The sequence below is a fragment of the Phoca vitulina genome, unplaced genomic scaffold (assembly GCF_004348235.1).
Source record: "Phoca vitulina isolate PV1807 unplaced genomic scaffold, GSC_HSeal_1.0 scaffold1, whole genome shotgun sequence".
NCBI lineage: Eukaryota > Metazoa > Chordata > Mammalia > Carnivora > Phocidae > Phoca > Phoca vitulina.
In genome coordinates, this window is record NW_022589704.1 from 65834062 (window position 1) to 65851245 (window position 17184).

Genomic DNA, 17184 nt, shown 5'->3' on the forward strand with positions numbered 1-17184 from the left:
ATATGATTTCACAGGCCCTTTCTCAATATGGAGTCTTCGGTATAATGAAAAAGTTTCTTATTTGTGTCTGGAGAGCAAATGTCCAAAGTTTTAGACTTCCTATTAGCACCATATGGTCTAGTTTGCGCCAACATAAAATTAGGCTCAAACTTTTCTCACTCATCACTAAAATTTGATTTAATATGGACAAGTCTCTTTCTCATGCAGAAAACTCATTACAGTCATCTTATTTTTTAACTTGTAAATCTAGCAAGTGTTATGTGCTTATTCAAAACCTTGCACACAAAGTATTACAAATTGGCCAGATGTCTAAAGCTACTCTGTTATATCCCAGATTGGAAAGGAAGCCAGGGACTGAAAACATAGTGTTGTTTAGATTTCCCTTAAGATTGGAAGGCCACTAGGAAATGGAAAATGGGAGAGAAAGTTGGATAGGCCTGGTTTATATCAAGAGTGACATGAAGAGACCACATAAGCCTAATGTGAGTGAAATTTCTCATTCCTACAGTTGTTAAAAAAAGTTATTTTCGGACATAGCTAGTAAATTAATGTATTTGAACTTCAGTAGCATTCCAAAGTCACATACATCTCTGAATTTTTAGAAGAAAAAAGAGAACCTTAGTGCTTGTGATGAAGGACAGTTGGAAGGCAGGCAGGCAGGGACAAGGGGCCCCTGCCCTAAGAGGAAACCAACCTTAAAAGGATTTTACATGGCCCTGGAAAGGGGCCTCCACCCTTTCCCATGTGATAGATAGATGACAAAAATCTGATTGCATGACAGGTGCAGGGAGGGTTAATCAGATTAAAACAGCCCTCCAACAAGCCCATAAAAACCCCTATAGATTTAGAAACTCCAATGGCAACCCTCTTGGGTCCCCTCCATCCTCGGGAGCTTTGTACTATCACTTTGCTATTGCTCAGTAAACTTGCTTCGCTGCCCACCACTCTGTCCGGTCTACCTCTTCATTCTTCGAAGCCACGCGACCAAGAACCATGGACACCGAAGGAGAAGGAAATCCAGTAACATTTGCTTTAATGGTGCTCTTTTTTTTTTTTCTTTTTTGTATTGCAGCATTTATCTGCCACCATAACTGCTTCTTAGTTTATGGTTCTTTGGAAGACCCCACAGTAGCTAACTGGTCCCGCATCATCCATGTGTCCACCTTGGCTTCTGTACTTATCAGTATTCTCTTTGCTACATGTGGATACTTCACCTTTACTGGCTTCACCCAAGGTAAAATGAGAGATTCACTTCTCATCATATTTCGTTATTCACATGGACTGGTGCTGTCGCTTCTCATTTTGGGCACAATTATACCCAGTATTCTACTTCAGAGTATCATTATCTCTTCTGTCCATTCTCTCCTCTACCTTCCCACCTCTGCTGTTTCTGTTTTCCTGATTTTCTCCCTTTTGAACTGCTAAACTTGTTTCTGTAGTTCCTTTCCTCTCTTCCATGCTTTCACTTAAAAGCACTTGAAATCTGGCTTCCCTCTCCACTGCAGCTTCACTTTCAGAAATACCAGCATCCTCTCACTCTTCAAAGTGAATAATCTTGGTTCTGATTCTCATGCACCTCTGTGAATCACTTAACAGTTCTGAACATCCTGTCTTTCCTCCCATAGGAGAAGGAGCACTACCATATCATCATTCACTCTTTCTCCCTGAGTGATTGCTCTTTGCTTTCTCTTACCTTCTCTCCCTTTCTCCTCCCACCTTCCATTAACTGGCTCAGGCAAGTTGCCTTCTTTTCTCTCAACAAATTCCCTGGAGATTGTCATTGTTTTATAAACTCTAGTCCAGACCTTTCTTTTCATCTCCAGCCTCTTGCCTGCAGGACATTCCTACTTAGTTATCCCATTCTTGCCTTAAACACAAAACATCATCTTTCCCACAGAACCAGCCCCACCTCTTCCCTCCCCTCCTCCACCACCTGACACTGAATTTATTTTCTTTTCCCTGTTCACCCAGGCCCAACAGCTGAGTGGCTATCTCTTCTTCCTTTGACCTGTGCACTCACTCCTCTGTGTAGTATTAATACCCTGGTAAATGCTGTGATTCAAACATGTCACAGCTTTTGCAGGTCTATTATCTCATATGACCTTGAAACAACCCTATGAAGGTAAGTGGAATAACTAGTTTTACCCCCTGCTTAAAACACAAAGAGGTGAAGGAACCTGCCCAAGCTGGCTGGTGACAAAGTAGAAAACAAGTCTCCCGACTTCCAGTTCAATTTTCATTCCATTCTCTCTTGCTGTCTACCCCACTTTGGTCAAATGCGACCCATTAAAAGCTCTCTTATCCTCCAGCTCCTCTTCACTTAGTTTTCAGATGATACTAGGTACTCTTGTGTGTATTGTTTCAAATAGAGGTTACAGGTAACTATGATTATAGGCAGAGATTTCTCAAGAAATAAAGAAAAAAGTAAGAATGGCTTCAAAACAAAGGGTTTAACATAATTCCAATGCCATCAAAAATACAATCTATGTATGTGCCAGTAGAGTGCAGCAATGAAGTGACCGTGAAAGTCTTGATAAAAATTGTGTTTCAAAACACTGCCATGTATCACTATTGCTACATCGTTTGCCAAGGTGAATGGCCTGTAGGCTCCAGTCTGTACAAAACCTTGGTTTTTAAATGCCTTCCCTGTAAGACATAAGCCCTTTTTCTTAGTCACACCTTCCTAGTGTTGTTATTGGTGGTAATTGCTTAGATATAATTAAATCTTTATATAACAAAGCTGACGGGTTGGTTTTGGTTTGGGCTTTTTTTTAACCTAGCTATAATTCCTGAAAATATACTTAGACTCAAGCTGGAATAAGCTGACATTGTTTCTTCAGACCATTTCATTTTAGGCAAATCTGGTCTTACCTGTGCAAACTGCTTGCTCCTTTTTTTTTCCCTTTTAGTAGAGACATTTCAGCTTGTGAGGCAGTAAAGAAGTCGAGGTTGTTCTTGACATTCTCAGTCACTTTTTACTGAAGGTTAATGAACAGGGACCTTCTGTCCTCTTTTCTGAGTGGTAGAACCTTTTCAGTCAACCTTGAAGCAGGTGTCTGCCACGACTGCTTGTGGTTTAATCCCTTTCTGCCTAAAAGGGACCCTAGAAAGTAATGTGCATTTGTTCCAGTTGATAGGAGGAGGGGAGAAGAGTCATTAAAGTAAGTCTTGGCAGAGGCGGGTCATTTAGCTTTTTAATTAAAGAAAAAAGGACAGAAGTATAGTTTTGTTTTCTTTTTAAATAGTGAAGTAGTGTGTGACTTTGATCTTATTTTTCTATTCAGTCTAACTGGAAAATGTGACCCAAATATTAAAATGTAAGCATGTTATATTTAGGAAATAAATAGACCTGGGGCACCTGGGTGGCTCAGTTGTTAGGCGTCTGCCTTCGGCTCAGGTCATGATCCCGGGGTCCTGGGATTGAGCCCCGCATCGGGCTCCCTGCTCCGCAAGAGGCCTGCTTCTCCCTCTCCCACTCCCCCTGCTTGTGTTCCCTCTCTCACTGTGTCTTTCTCTGTCAAATAAATAAATAAAATCTTTAAAAAAAAAAAAGAAAGAAAGAAAGAAATAGGCCCAAATATTGTTTGTTTCAGTATTGGGAAACTTTTTGCTGACATGACTTCTGGGCCCTCATTAGATCCCTCTATTTCTTTATAGATGTCTGAGAAAATGTAGTCTCTAAATAAGAATTGGTTCAAGGTGTGCATGGTCCATTGTTTAGTTTGGAACTAATTAAATATAATGCTTTACCTCAGAAATAACCATATTTTCACAGTTTTGAATCAGTGTACTTGCACTCGAGTTCATCAGATACCATGAAAGGTGAATCCTTGCTGTGGCCCCCAGTCTGGGATTAAACCCTATAGCATGATATACAGGAAATTCAGCTCCCCAGATGTACTGGTCTACTCTTCCTTTCAGGATTGCCCTTGATCTAAGAATAACATTTCAAAAGGAAATTTGTTTATTTTAAGACTTTTTTTTTTTTTTAATAACGAAGTCACTTATTTACCAGAAACAAAGACCAGAAGCAAGTTTATAAAGCTAGTGCACAAGAATTTAGGGAGTTGGTTCAGGTGTCAGAAGACAATGGATGAAAGTATTTTTCAGAAGTTGATACAAATTTAAGGCAGATCTACTAAAAACAAACAATGAGAATAAGAGAAAAACTATCACTGATGAATTCATCTCAAGTGGAAAATGTACTAGTTTTAATATCAGTCAATAATTATATAGTTATATTGTATGGTGACTAACACAACATAATAAAATAAAAAAAATAATTATATAGTTATTGAAAGCAAAAAACCTTGTATTTAGACTTGGCAGTCTATTCTATTAATTAAATGGAGTTTATGGAGCTCCACTTATACAATAAATATCCAGTATCTGATTTGTTAGATATTTATCTCAAATATTCAGTTGAAATAAATCTATTTTATATTATTCTCTAGGAGACTTATTTGAAAACTATTGCAGAAATGATGATTTGGTAACATTCGGAAGGTTCTGTTATGGAGTCACTGTCATTTTAACGTACCCAATTGAATGCTTTGTGACTAGAGAGGTAAGCACAATTCCTTTCCAACATTTTACCCAGTCGATTCCTCTACTACATTTAATTTAGGAAGATTTGTGAATAATTTAAATCTGCAAATTCACAAGTGCATGACAAGTCATATAATTTATAAGTCTCTTTTTCAACCAGTTTAAAGATAAATTTATATTCAAATGTTTACAAGTTACTTTTTCAAAAGTTGGATTTGAAGATCATGTTTGGTGGTTTAGTTTATATTAGCATAAGTATAAATATTTATACAACTGCATTCCAAAATGAATGCCAGCCTTTAATAGAGCCAAACTAAGTGGTTTTTTCTTAAAAGCATTCTTACAAAGAAATTAAGTACTAAGATTTAAAACGTGTTTTACAAAATCATCCTTTTGCTAAGATGTTTTATAAGTCAATGTGTATTAAAGGCAACTTTGAACAGATTTTGATCAGTTTTGTTATTTTGAAAAAACTAAAATGTCTTATTATCTATGGAAAACCAAAATTCAATTTAAACCACTAGTTTTACAGATATATTTTATTTATATATTTATACAAATATACTTATTTTTACACCATGTAAAATAATAAAGATAGTATATCACATATATATGTATTTGTGATGTACTTGTACTATATATATGGATTTGCAAAGGACGATTAAGTGAAAAAGAAATCATTCTTTTTCTGTAAAGCTGGATAGCTTGTCGGGAATCCCTTATACAGTCAGCGAAAAATCCACTGTACCACTCAGCAGAAAAACATGATCCTGCTTCACAGTGGTTCTTTCAGCAATCACACTGAAAAGGGCTTAGTTTTAGGATCTATTCCTAGAGGCTGTTTACACAGTGCACCATGTGAATGGGTCTAATGTGTGAAGTGAACCGCCTACAGAGCTTTAAATACGCTAACTAATCAGCAGGCTTCTAGAGGAAGACCAGTGCTTTCCTTATGCCAGTTCTGGGGGTAAGGAACTGCTCAGGGAAATGGAATAAGGAATTGTTCAGCACTATGTATATCCTTTACAATTAGCACTTGTCCTCACTTACAAATGTGTAACTCACAGGCTAGTTCTCTACCTTGAATATAAGGGAGAAGTAGACTGAAATTTACTTTATGAAGATTTTTCAAATCTAAGAAACTTGAAAAATTTTTTGCTCTTGTTAGATGCAGGAAATGGTTTTATTTTAGCTTCTGCCCAGTACTTTGGGTTCAAATCTGATCTGTAGGTCAACGGTAACAGATGCTACATTCTCATGTGGCTTCTGGTGAACTGCTTGTGGACAGTCTGAGTCACTCCACCTGCACAGTTTATGTCTTTAGTTCTTGGAACTTGTTTCTTTTCTAGCTGCCATGACAGGAAGATAGAACTAACTCAAGATCTCTGCCATGATAGCAAATACTAGGCAGAGGAACCTCAAATATACTTCACTCATTCACTTCCTTTTTCTCTCCTTTCTACACACACACACACACACACACACACACACACACACACACACACTTAGCATAAACACAGTCAAAGCCATTTCTACTCATAGGTAAAGTAGCCAGCCACATACGAGGGTGCCAAAAAGCCTGTCCATACCCCTAATGAATATCTCTCAGTAGCCTGCCACACACAGTGATTTTCTACTATTATAATCATATATTAGAGGCTTCTATAAGAATGAATTTTAAATATTTAAAAAACATCACCAACTGTAAAACCGTAAATGAGTAAAAGTTATTAATATTCCCAGTAATTATTAGCAGGGTTATGGCAGTGTCCAGTCTGTGAGGAATGTTTCTTATCTAGGAATGTTAGGTAAGTAACAGCTTGGAGGGTTGGCTTCATTAAGGTCCCCCAGCATCTGACCTTCTACCATTTCCAACTCTTGTCTCAGGGTTCTCTTGCAGAGTCAACCCTATTCAGATTGTCTCTTTCTTGTCTTCCATAGGTATCTTTCCTGTTCTTCTTTCTTCTTTTGCTCTTTTCACACTGTTGCCTCAGTCTCTAATTCTGCTCTAAATCCTACCCATGTTTTAAGCCCTACCTCAAGCCAAGGTAGAACAAGGACATTTCAGGATTGCTGTAAAGCTGATCACTGAAGAAAGATGGATCTAGGTAACTAAAGCTCTTCTAGTTCTAAATTCTATTTGATCTTTTTTATCCACATCACTATTTGTTTTCTTAGATTGGTTGACTCTCTCCAATCTCCTCTCATTCAAAAATCTAAATACCATCCATAGATTCTGTTAGTGACGACCTTGTTGGACTCAAATACCTTATAAGGCAACTTCCTAAGATCTTTCTTACACTTGAGAAATATATTTTTCACCCATTATATGCCATGTTTTGGGTCTGTAATATAATATACCACCTGTCTAATAATTTGGCAAAGAATACATGTTATTGAAATGTGTGTTTGTCTATGTGTAAGTACTTTGGAAAAGATAGGACATTCGTATGGCTTAAGATTTGATCGATTGCCTTACTGGTAGTGTTTTATACAGTCCTAAGTGCTATAATATGATATACTTTCTTAATAAGTCCTGCATGCCTCTGAGAATCCGTCTCTAAATAATGTGTTTCTTTGGCAGGTAATTGCCAATGTGTTTTTTGGTGGGAATCTTTCATTGGTCTTCCACATTATTGTAACAGTGGTTATCATTACTGTAGCCATGCTTACATCATTGCTGATTGATTGCCTTGGAAAAGTTTTAGAACTCAATGTAAGTATATTTAAAGATTTACACCTCCATTTCTAAAAATCCCTTTAAAAATAATGTTTATATTTAATGAAGGATGTATTTTCCCTAACAAAGTATCAGTTTCTGAAATGAAATGAAAATGTGTTTGTTATGTAATAATAAATATTACAATGATGATTTTGTGTACTTTATAAGACTATATACTTTTAGAGCAGTGGTTCTCCAGTGGGGGAGATTTTGCTCCTCCTCACCAAGGGAACATTTTTGTTGTCACAGGTGGATATGTGGGTGCTACTGGCATCTATTGGGAAAGGCTGAGGACGCTGCTGACGTCCCTACAATGCACAAGACAGCCCCCATCATAAAGAATTATCCAATCTAAAATGTCAGTAGTGCTGAGGTTGAGACACCCTGGTTTGGAGCACTTTTTCATATTTTATTTTCTATAATACATAAACATTACTAAAAACAGCTACATATTAAGTGGATCTGGAAGTTGCTGCATAAAAATAGGTCTAGAGGGTTTCATTAAATACGTGTGAATGAAGATAATTATATCCATACCCCACATTCACTTACCACAGCCCAAGTTCTTTTTCTTTAAAATATTTCGTTTCCCTTTCTAGACCTTTCCCTCATAATCTCTACTGCTCTCTCCCAAGTCTAAGTCCTCGTTATATCACATCTGAATTAATACTGTCTCTTTGTTTCAACTAGCACATATTTAAGTTCTGCTTCCAGTTTATCATGACAATACTTAAAAATCTCCACTTTCCTACCAGAGCAAGCATAAACTGTTGCCTCTATAATCTGACCCCATGCCTTCTATGGAAAATTATTTACCATTTACTTTCCCAAATCCACCTTTAGCTCTAGTCAATCTTATTTTTAGCCTATGAGTAAGCCATAGTAATTCTTTCTTTTATCCTTTGCCTTATGTTTATTCTTTTACAATTATTATTTTCCTTTCATTTCTGTCCAAATCTTACAAAGATTTAAGGTCTAGTGCAACTTCTAACTCATTTATTTGTTGATTAAGTATATATTATTACTATACAATTGAGATACAATGATGGGAGGAAATCAGAAAGGATCTATGCTTTCATGGAGCATACAGTCTCACAAATAAACATGAAAAGTTCAGCTGCTACGTAAATCAAGAAGAAGAGAAAGGAAAGAGATGGATTCCCAAAAGACATTTATGAGAAAAGATTAATAGGATTTTGTGACAAAGGGGGATAGAGGGACACATCAAGAATGACTCCTTGGTTCTACTTTGTGGAGCTGGGACAATGATGCCATCTGGTGAGAAATGAATAGAAATGGATCTACCACTTCAGAGTCATTGATCTTACTCTTCTACAATCTTTATGGAATTTCTATTCAGAATCCCACCACTTAGCATTTATTAATTATGCACCACAGGGAGGGCAGACTTTTACAGATGGGATCCCAAGTCATTATTTACTCACTCCATTGAGAGTTGAGGGATAGGTGAAGGTATTATTGTCAGTGCCCAAGATACTATTCCCTCCAGATGCCATCTGGATTTGAAGTTCCAGACAAAATAGATTCAGTCAGTAATACACTTTTGGGGATGTTCTCATAGCAGGGTGTATGAAGAGTAGGGAGTAGGCTCTTTCCCAAAACCACAGGAGCCTGGGGAATCATCTATTCCACCAGCATTGGAAAGAAAGCTCATAGGAGAGATGCATAAATATCAAAGGTAACTTTCACCTACTTCTCAGTTTTGCATAGACCAAAGTCTAGAAGGTTCATACAAAATCATTTCACATTCTAACCTTGATCTATGTAAGTGGATGACTGCTACCTTAATGCACTAACTTGATTTATGTATTGTCATCATGTATCATATACTGTCTGGATTGTCCATAAGCTTGCCTTCCCTACCAGAGAGTAAGTTCTTTGAAGATGAGAATGATATTTAGCTGCCTCTTCCATCCTCCACAGTATATGGCATAGTGCTAAGAACACAGTGCTCAAATTACTGCCTGGGCAATTGCCCCTTGGGACCACAGATCAGGAACTATTTCTACAAATGTTCCTGGACATAAAAGACATCCTTTAGTGTAGCACTGGGATAGTAAGTGTTACCAAAAATTGATGGCATTGACAATGATAGTAATCTTTTATCTGTGCTGAGGTATGATCAACATAATGATTCCCAGATCTGTTATTTCTTTGTTAAATGTCTCATTTGAGTTCATATTTGGTTGTGTGTTTTTTTAATATTGTAAAATTTTGATATGAAAAAATGTTTATCAACTGCCTGATAGCTCACCACATGTTGATAGCCTAACAATTTTTTATTCCCTTTAAATTAAACAAGCACATACATATTGCTTATTTTTTAGTAATGATATATTTTTGTAAATATTACCCTAACTTTCTGTTAATTGCTTATCTCTCTGACACTTGCACAACAAAATTGTAAGCACTTAATTACATTAAATATTCCCTATTGTACTTACGTTGAAAGTTTTTTGTGGTTAAGACAGAATTCTGGGGGCGCCTGGGTGGCTCAGTCGTTAAGCATCTGCCTTCGGCTCAGGTCATGATCCCAGGGTCCTGGCATCGAGCCCCGCATCAGGCTCTCTGCTCAGCGGAAAGCCTGCTTCTCCCTCTCCCACTCCCCCTGCTTTTGTTCCCTCTCTCGCTGTGTCTCTCTCTGTCAAATAAATAAATAAAAATCTTTAAAAAGTAAAAAAAAAAAAAATTAAAAAGACAGAATTCTGGTATTATAGAATAATAAGGGAAGAATATTGGGTGAATGTCTATTATAAAGCCAAGATCTCAGCTGGTTGTGGAAGACTATTTTAAAAAATTTAAAACATGATTCTAGATCCTTAGATTTTTTTAAAACCTGATTATAGAGATATTCATAAAAAGACAATTAAATAAGATTTATTTTAAGTTGTCTGTTACGATCTAATAACCCAAGACAATTACACTAGGTTTAAAGAAATGAGCCCATAACTATTTGGTCAATTAATTGTTATCAAAGCAGGAAAGAATATCCAATGGGAAAAGACAGTCTCTTCAACAAATGGTGTTGGGAAAAGTGGAGAGCAACATGCAGAAGAATGAAACTGGGCCATTGCCTTACATCAAACACAAAAATAAATTCAAAATGGATTAAAGACCTAAATGTGAGACTTGAAACTGTAAAAATCGTACAGGAGAACACAGGCAGTAGTAACCCATTTGACATCAGCCATAGCAGCTTCTTGCTACATATGTCTCCTGAGGCAAGGGAAACAAAAGTAAAAATAACCTATTGGGACTACATTAAAATAAAAAGCTTCTGCACAGAGAAGGAAACAATCCACAACACTAAAAGGCAACCTATGGAATGGGAGAAGATATTTGCAAATGACCTCTGATAAAGGGTCAGTATCTAAAATATATAAAGACCTTATAAAACTCAACACCCCAAAAATGAATAATCCAATTTAAAAATGGGCAGAAGACATACAGAGGGCCAACAGATACATGAAAAGATGCTCAACATCACTCATCATCAGGGAAATACAAATCAAAACTACAATGAGATGTCATCTCACACCTGCCAGAATGGCTAAAATTAACAACACAAGAAAAAAGAGATGTTGGCAAGAATGTGGAGAAAGGGGAATCCTCTTGCACTGTTGGTGGGAATGCAAACTGGTGCAGTCATTCTGGAGAACAGTATGGAGGTTCCTCAAAAAGTTAAAAATAGAACTACCCTATGACCCAGCAATTGCACTACCAGGTATTTACCCAAAGAATACAAAAACACTAATTCAAAGGGATACAGGCACCCTAATGTCTATAGCAGCATTGTCTATAATAACTAAATTATGGAAACATCCCAAATGTCCATCAAGTGATGAATGGATAAAGAAGATGTGGCATACATACACAATGGAATATTACTCAGACATAAAGAAGAATGAAATCTTGCCATTTGTAACAACATGGATGGAGCTAGAGAGTATTATGCTAAGTGACATAAGTCAGAGAAAGACAAATATGATATGATTTCACTCATTTGTGGAATTTAGGAAACACACAAGCAAAGGGGGAAAAAAGAGAGAGGGAAGCAAACCAAGAAACAGACTCTCAACTATAGAGAACAAACTGATGATTACCAGAGGGGAGGTAGGTGGGGGATGGGTAATACAGGTGATGGGGATTAAGGAGTGCACTTGTGGTAAGCACCAGGTGTTACATGGAAATGCTGAATCACTAAGGGCATTTTATGAGAATGTAATAAAATACAGGATCTCCATTCTTTTACAGATGACCTGAGCATATGTTTTTCCAATCAACAAAAGTCTTTTGGCATGCACAACAACATATTCAGAGCTTTACTCATCTCCCTTCTTGTGGCATTTGTCATGTTTAATAGAGCCAGATGAGGCATCATTTCTCTCCGTAACTATTGTAGGCTGGATCACGCAACACTTTAGAAGTACCTAAAGCATACTGTGTTCCACTTGCGAATGACAGTGTGAGCTAACATGTATCGATTACTCTGTGCCAAGTGTTTTGCATGCGTTATCTTCCTTAACCTCTATTAGTTTTACAGATGAAGAAACTGAGGCACAGAGTGATTAAATAGAGTGATTAAATAGTTCACACTAGCTGTAAGTGGCAGAATCAAGATTTGACCACAGGCTTTCAGCCCCTATAGCCCACATTTTTAATTATTATGCTAGCCTAAGGTTTCCTAAATAGAAGGCTTTAAAGTATATAAAATAAGCAGATTCATTTCTCTATCCAATTTTTAAGTTAAAAGCCTCTACATTAAATTTACCTATAAGTGAGGTTAAGAGTAATCCATAATATATATGGCTAGATTTTAATAATGAGTTAAAATCAATACGAGGAGATGAAATAACATGGAACTGAAAGATTTTCATCTAAATTAATTTTTAGCTAATAGCTTTTATCTTAGTTAACAATTGTTGTACGCTAAGAATTCTTTTCTACTGTGGTGTCTGAATCATCGCTAAGTAGAATAATGATCTTCACTAATGAGATGTGTAATAGAATCAGACCTTCAATTTGTGAAGTTAGGGAAATGCTGTTACTTATTATAACTAGAATAATATAGGATAAATTATTTGGAGTTTTATTAGTACCTAATAAAAAGCAAAACCCCATTTAGAGCTTAGCTTCCTTTTTATTTCATTGTTTTCATAGCAGTAGACAACAATGACATATTTTCCAAAGGAAATGCACCCTCCATTTTAAAGGATTCATTTTAGAAGCAAATAAAATAAACAGAAGTCCCATTCTTGGTATTAAGAATCCAGGATCTGGGCACTGATGTTGCTATTAGAGAAAAAAAGCATCTACAGTAATTGGGCCCTATGGGTTTTTTACTCACAGTACAAAGAGAAAAGATGAAGCAGCTGGGGCCTGTGGCCAGAGTAACCAGCCCAAAAAGCGTCGTGCACAGCTTAAAGTAGAAGGAAGCAAGCAAGCCGATTACCCAGCGCCAGCCCACACAGAGAGATACATCAGGGCGAGCAAGGCATAGTCCAAGCTGCCGAAGACCTCCTGAGTTAGTGAGAGTTTCTCTTTAAGGTACAGGAATACATTTCATGAATCCAAACAGATTACAAAGTAGAAACTTAGAAGAGGTATAAGCATTCTTTTGTTTAGTTTTCAGCTTCCTTGTATCCTTTGAGAGGTTTTCTATTCTGGTAGGAGAATTCAGTTAAGTTCCCAATTTGTATTGCCAGTAAAAATCTTCAACACCTTCTGTTATTTCCTTACAGCAAATTGCAGAATGCCCTGGCATCAATAGTATTATTATCAAGGGACAGTGCTGCCCTGCCTTTAAAATAAGGCTATATTTTATTATCCCTTTAATGAAAGGATATTTACATCCTGTCAAGCAATTCCAAAAATTATTCCAAAGCCAGTGGTGTATTCTCACACAAGGCTATATTTAGTAGATCTAATAAGCAGGACGAATTTATAGGAAAAAGAGCAGATGGAACTGCTGTATCATTCTATTGATGATCTTGGGTCCTAACAACAACTTCTAGCTTTCAAATATTAAGAAAGTAACTGCTATCTAGACAAGATACTCAACTGGACTTCTTCCAGTACAAACATCAGCTATATAGTTTTCCCACTAATTGCTACTTTCTCAACTCTTAAGAATTATAGCATAAACAGAACACCCATTGCTTTGGACTGCCCAGCAAGTTAGGTTTGGAAGTGTCCCAAAATGCTGACTGATGACAGCTTCTTAGCAGCAGCTGGTGGCGGTTTTCATCCTGATAGCACTTTCAACACTCTGAAGTTCCAGATGAATTAATTTCACATGTTTGTTCCTGTAAAGAGAAGAGATTCTATACATATACACACCCCCACACCCACATACATATATTTATATCTTAATTATTTTTTCATTGTTTTCAAATTTTTTTCAAAGAAATCAAAGGATAATAATTATTATAAACACAGATGGAGTTCTACAGTATTTTTCTTAAAAGAACATTGTCAGTTTCAAGTGTTTCGAGACAGCCAAAGAAGTCCATAATTCATTCAATTCTTGCCATGTGAAAACTAATTCTTTATATCTGTGTACCTTTGTAGGTATTCATTTGTATGCAGGTACTATGAATGGCAAAATTACATTTTCCATATATTTCAAATTAGAATACACTTTAGCACCTCTTTTCTCACTCTTATATCTTTGGCTATAGACGTATTTTCCATGAAGTGTGGTCTCTCTTATTCTTCCCCAAATTTTTAGATAGTGCCTCATTAGTCATTTCATACCATATTCCAATCAACTGCCATTTCTCTGGACTTCTATTTTTGTAAAAGCTAAAAAAGCTATATTTTTGGAATCATAGTTGTAATATTTCTGTTCTGAGGATGGCACTGAGTATAACAGTAATTTTAGTAAATGATGATATTGAGAAAATATTTCTTGTAAAACTATTTTAAGTTATAATCTGTTTTTTACATCATCCAGCTTCAAAATCAGTTTTCTGTGATTTTTCCCTGGGGAAATCTACCAAATAATGTGTCAAAAAGCGTTTAAACCTTAGGTGATAGGTGTATAGGCTTTCATTATACTATTCTTTCTACTTTTCTGTATATTTACATATTTCCATAATAACTTTTTGAAATATAGCAAAACATGTATTTTATGGAAAGCTTCCTTTTAGTTTTAAACCAATATCACATTTGCTATTGTCTGTTTTTAAAAACTTGTGTTTTATGGCTTAAGAGAATGTCATTTGTTATACAATTATATTTAATATATTTTAATAGTATGTTATATTTTGTTTAATATATAATTAACATTTAATATAATTTTAAAACTACATTGCCTAAAATGTATTACATTTTAACATTATATCATTTGCAAAGTGTCTAGTGCAAATTTAGCCTCCTCAAAGGGAAAGTATCTTTTCTTTGAAGTCAGTAACTCTGGGTATTTTTAAAATTTTTTTAAGATTTATTTATTTATTTGAGAGAGAGTAAGAGAGCACACACACACAACGTGGCGTTGAGTGGGGGAGGGGCAGAGAGAGGAGAGAAAGAGAATCTCAGACTCCCCGCTGAGTGCAGAGACTGACATGTGGCTCCATCTCACGACCGTGAGATCACAACCTGAGCCGAAATCAAGAGTGGAGGCTTAACTGACTGAGCCACCAGGCGCCCCTCTTGGTATTTTTATAATAGACAACACTACTCCCCGTAAGTTTCAATCTGACATGCCCCCTCAGGTTGGACTTACCCATAAGCTAACGTAGGTGAGGGTGAATGAGTCATAGCCATTTAGTTCTGCTGTCAATTTTCTAGGGTACTTAACATATTTAGTTTTACTTGAAAGAGGATTTAGAAATGCTATTTCATGTTAAGTGCCCTCGGGGTGATAGTTTTCTTTTCTCATACAGAGGGGCACCTACTTTCACACCAACTCAAGAAAGAGGAAAGATAATATCCCCTACATGCTTCCCGGAAGTCAGTCCCCTCTTGTACATATATGTCAAATAGACTGCTCACATTTGAACAGCATAATAGTTACTCAGCAATTTGAAATAAGAATGTAAGAAAATGTGACGTGCTGAAAATATGGGACATTTCAAGAGTTTGCCAGAAGTTGGTCTTACCTTCTGCTTTATTTTCTAAATTATTATTTTCTGATCATTTTTTTCTTAAGTCTGATAAACTATTTTATTCTTCTCCTTTGTAAATATATCATCAGAAAGGGGAAAACCTATTCCTAAGTCTTTATTGGGTTATTCTTCTTTCCCTTGGTTGATTCAACTAAACCTATTTAGCTTTTAACATGTACAAAGACAAATACATTTTGTAAATCTATTTCAAAAACTGTCCAGGGACACCTGGGTGGCTCAGTCGTTAGGCGTCTGCCTTCGGCTCAGGTCATGATCCCAGGGTCCTGGGATCGAGCCCCACATTGGGCTCTCTGTTCAGCGGGAGACCTGCTTCTCCCTCTCCCACTCCCCCTGCTTGTGTTCCCTCTCTCGCTGTGTCTCTCTCTGTCAAATAAATAAAATCTTTAAAAAAAAAATGTCCAAAGAATGCTCCATTTGGTAACATACTGTTATTTCTTGTTTTCAATATGCAGGGTGTGCTCTGTGCCGCTCCACTAATTTTTATCATTCCATCAGCATGCTATCTGAAACTGTCTGAAGAACCGAGGACACACTCAGATAAGATTATGTCCTGTATCATGCTTCCTGTCGGTGTCATGGTGATGGTTGCTGGACTCGTCATGGCCATCGCAAATCCTCAAGACTGCTCCCATGGGCAGGAAATGTTCTACTGTTTTGCTGACAATCTCTCCCTCACAAACATCTCAGTTTCTCATCTTCAACTGACAACACAACTTTCAGTTTTAAACAGCAGTACCTTTCAATGAGTTGACTACTTTCAAAAGTATATATGTTTTGAGAGACTTCTAAACCACATCACATTCACACACGTTTTAGTCTGTATATTATAAAATTATTATTTCGACATTTATCAAGACTTGGTTTCCTTTACTCGTTAGTCCAATGTAAAAGATAAAGAGGAAAAGAAAATTGAATGTATTTTTTTGTTTTATTGTTTTATTTTAAACAAAATTAATATTTTGTTTTAATGACTGTGCTGCCTTAATCTCAGCTGCAGGAGGAAAAGTGAAGCCCTCGGCCCTTGCCGCCACCCTCTCAAAGCATCACTCTTTTATTCAATAGGTGAGCCAACATACTGCACTCCAAAATAAGTAGGTGATTGTGGGTTGGAATTTGGTGTGTGTGTATCCTTTATGAGAAAAAAATTTTTGTGTCTTTTAAAGTTTATGAATCGAAGAGAAGGGAAACTGAAAACTATTAAAGGGAATAGATATCCCAGGAGAAAAATGAAAGTCTCCATTACAATTTCAGCAGATCCCTTGTTTAGAGGGGAGTGAATCCCTGGAGAAGTGAGTAAAGTTCTTTCCGTGTTAAGCAGCATGAATAATAGACTGTACAGAGCAAGATGTGCGGAAAATCAAAATTACCTCCCAAGTTTTGATCCTGTGGGAATACAATGGTAGTGCCATTAAATAAATTATAAAGCAGGGGGGAAAACCACAAGTTGTTCTCAGGCACAAGCCCAGGAGATGGGTTATGTGTCAGCTTTTTTTTTTTTTAAAGATTTTATTTATTTATTTGAGAGAGAGAGAATGAGAGAGAGAGAGCATGAGAGGGGGGAGGGTCAGAGGGAGAAGCAGACTCCCTGCTGAGCAGGGAGCCCGATGCGGGACTCGATCCTGGGACTCCAGGATCATGACCTGAGCCGAAGGCAGTCGCTTAACCAACTGAGCCACCCAGGCGCCCTATGTGTCAGCTTTGGACCTGTTGAATTTCAAGTACTGATGGGAGTATACAACCGGAAGCTGAACTTTGAGACTAGAA

At 36.8% G+C, this 17184-nt stretch overlaps 1 protein-coding gene across 2 annotated transcripts in view; it reads left to right on the forward strand.

Moving 5' to 3' along the window:
• SLC38A11 (solute carrier family 38 member 11) overlaps window positions 1–16166 on the forward strand; it is a 51990-nt gene extending 35824 nt beyond the window's left edge. For both annotated transcript variants that reach the window (XM_032422745.1, XM_032422815.1), the window contains 4 exons: window positions 1073–1234; window positions 4455–4567; window positions 7133–7264; window positions 15873–16166. In XM_032422745.1, the coding sequence (XP_032278636.1) occupies window positions 1073–1234; window positions 4455–4567; window positions 7133–7264; window positions 15873–16166 (701 nt within the window). The remainder of the gene's footprint in view (window positions 1–1072; window positions 1235–4454; window positions 4568–7132; window positions 7265–15872) is intronic.
• Window positions 16167–17184: the final 1018 nt, after the last annotated feature.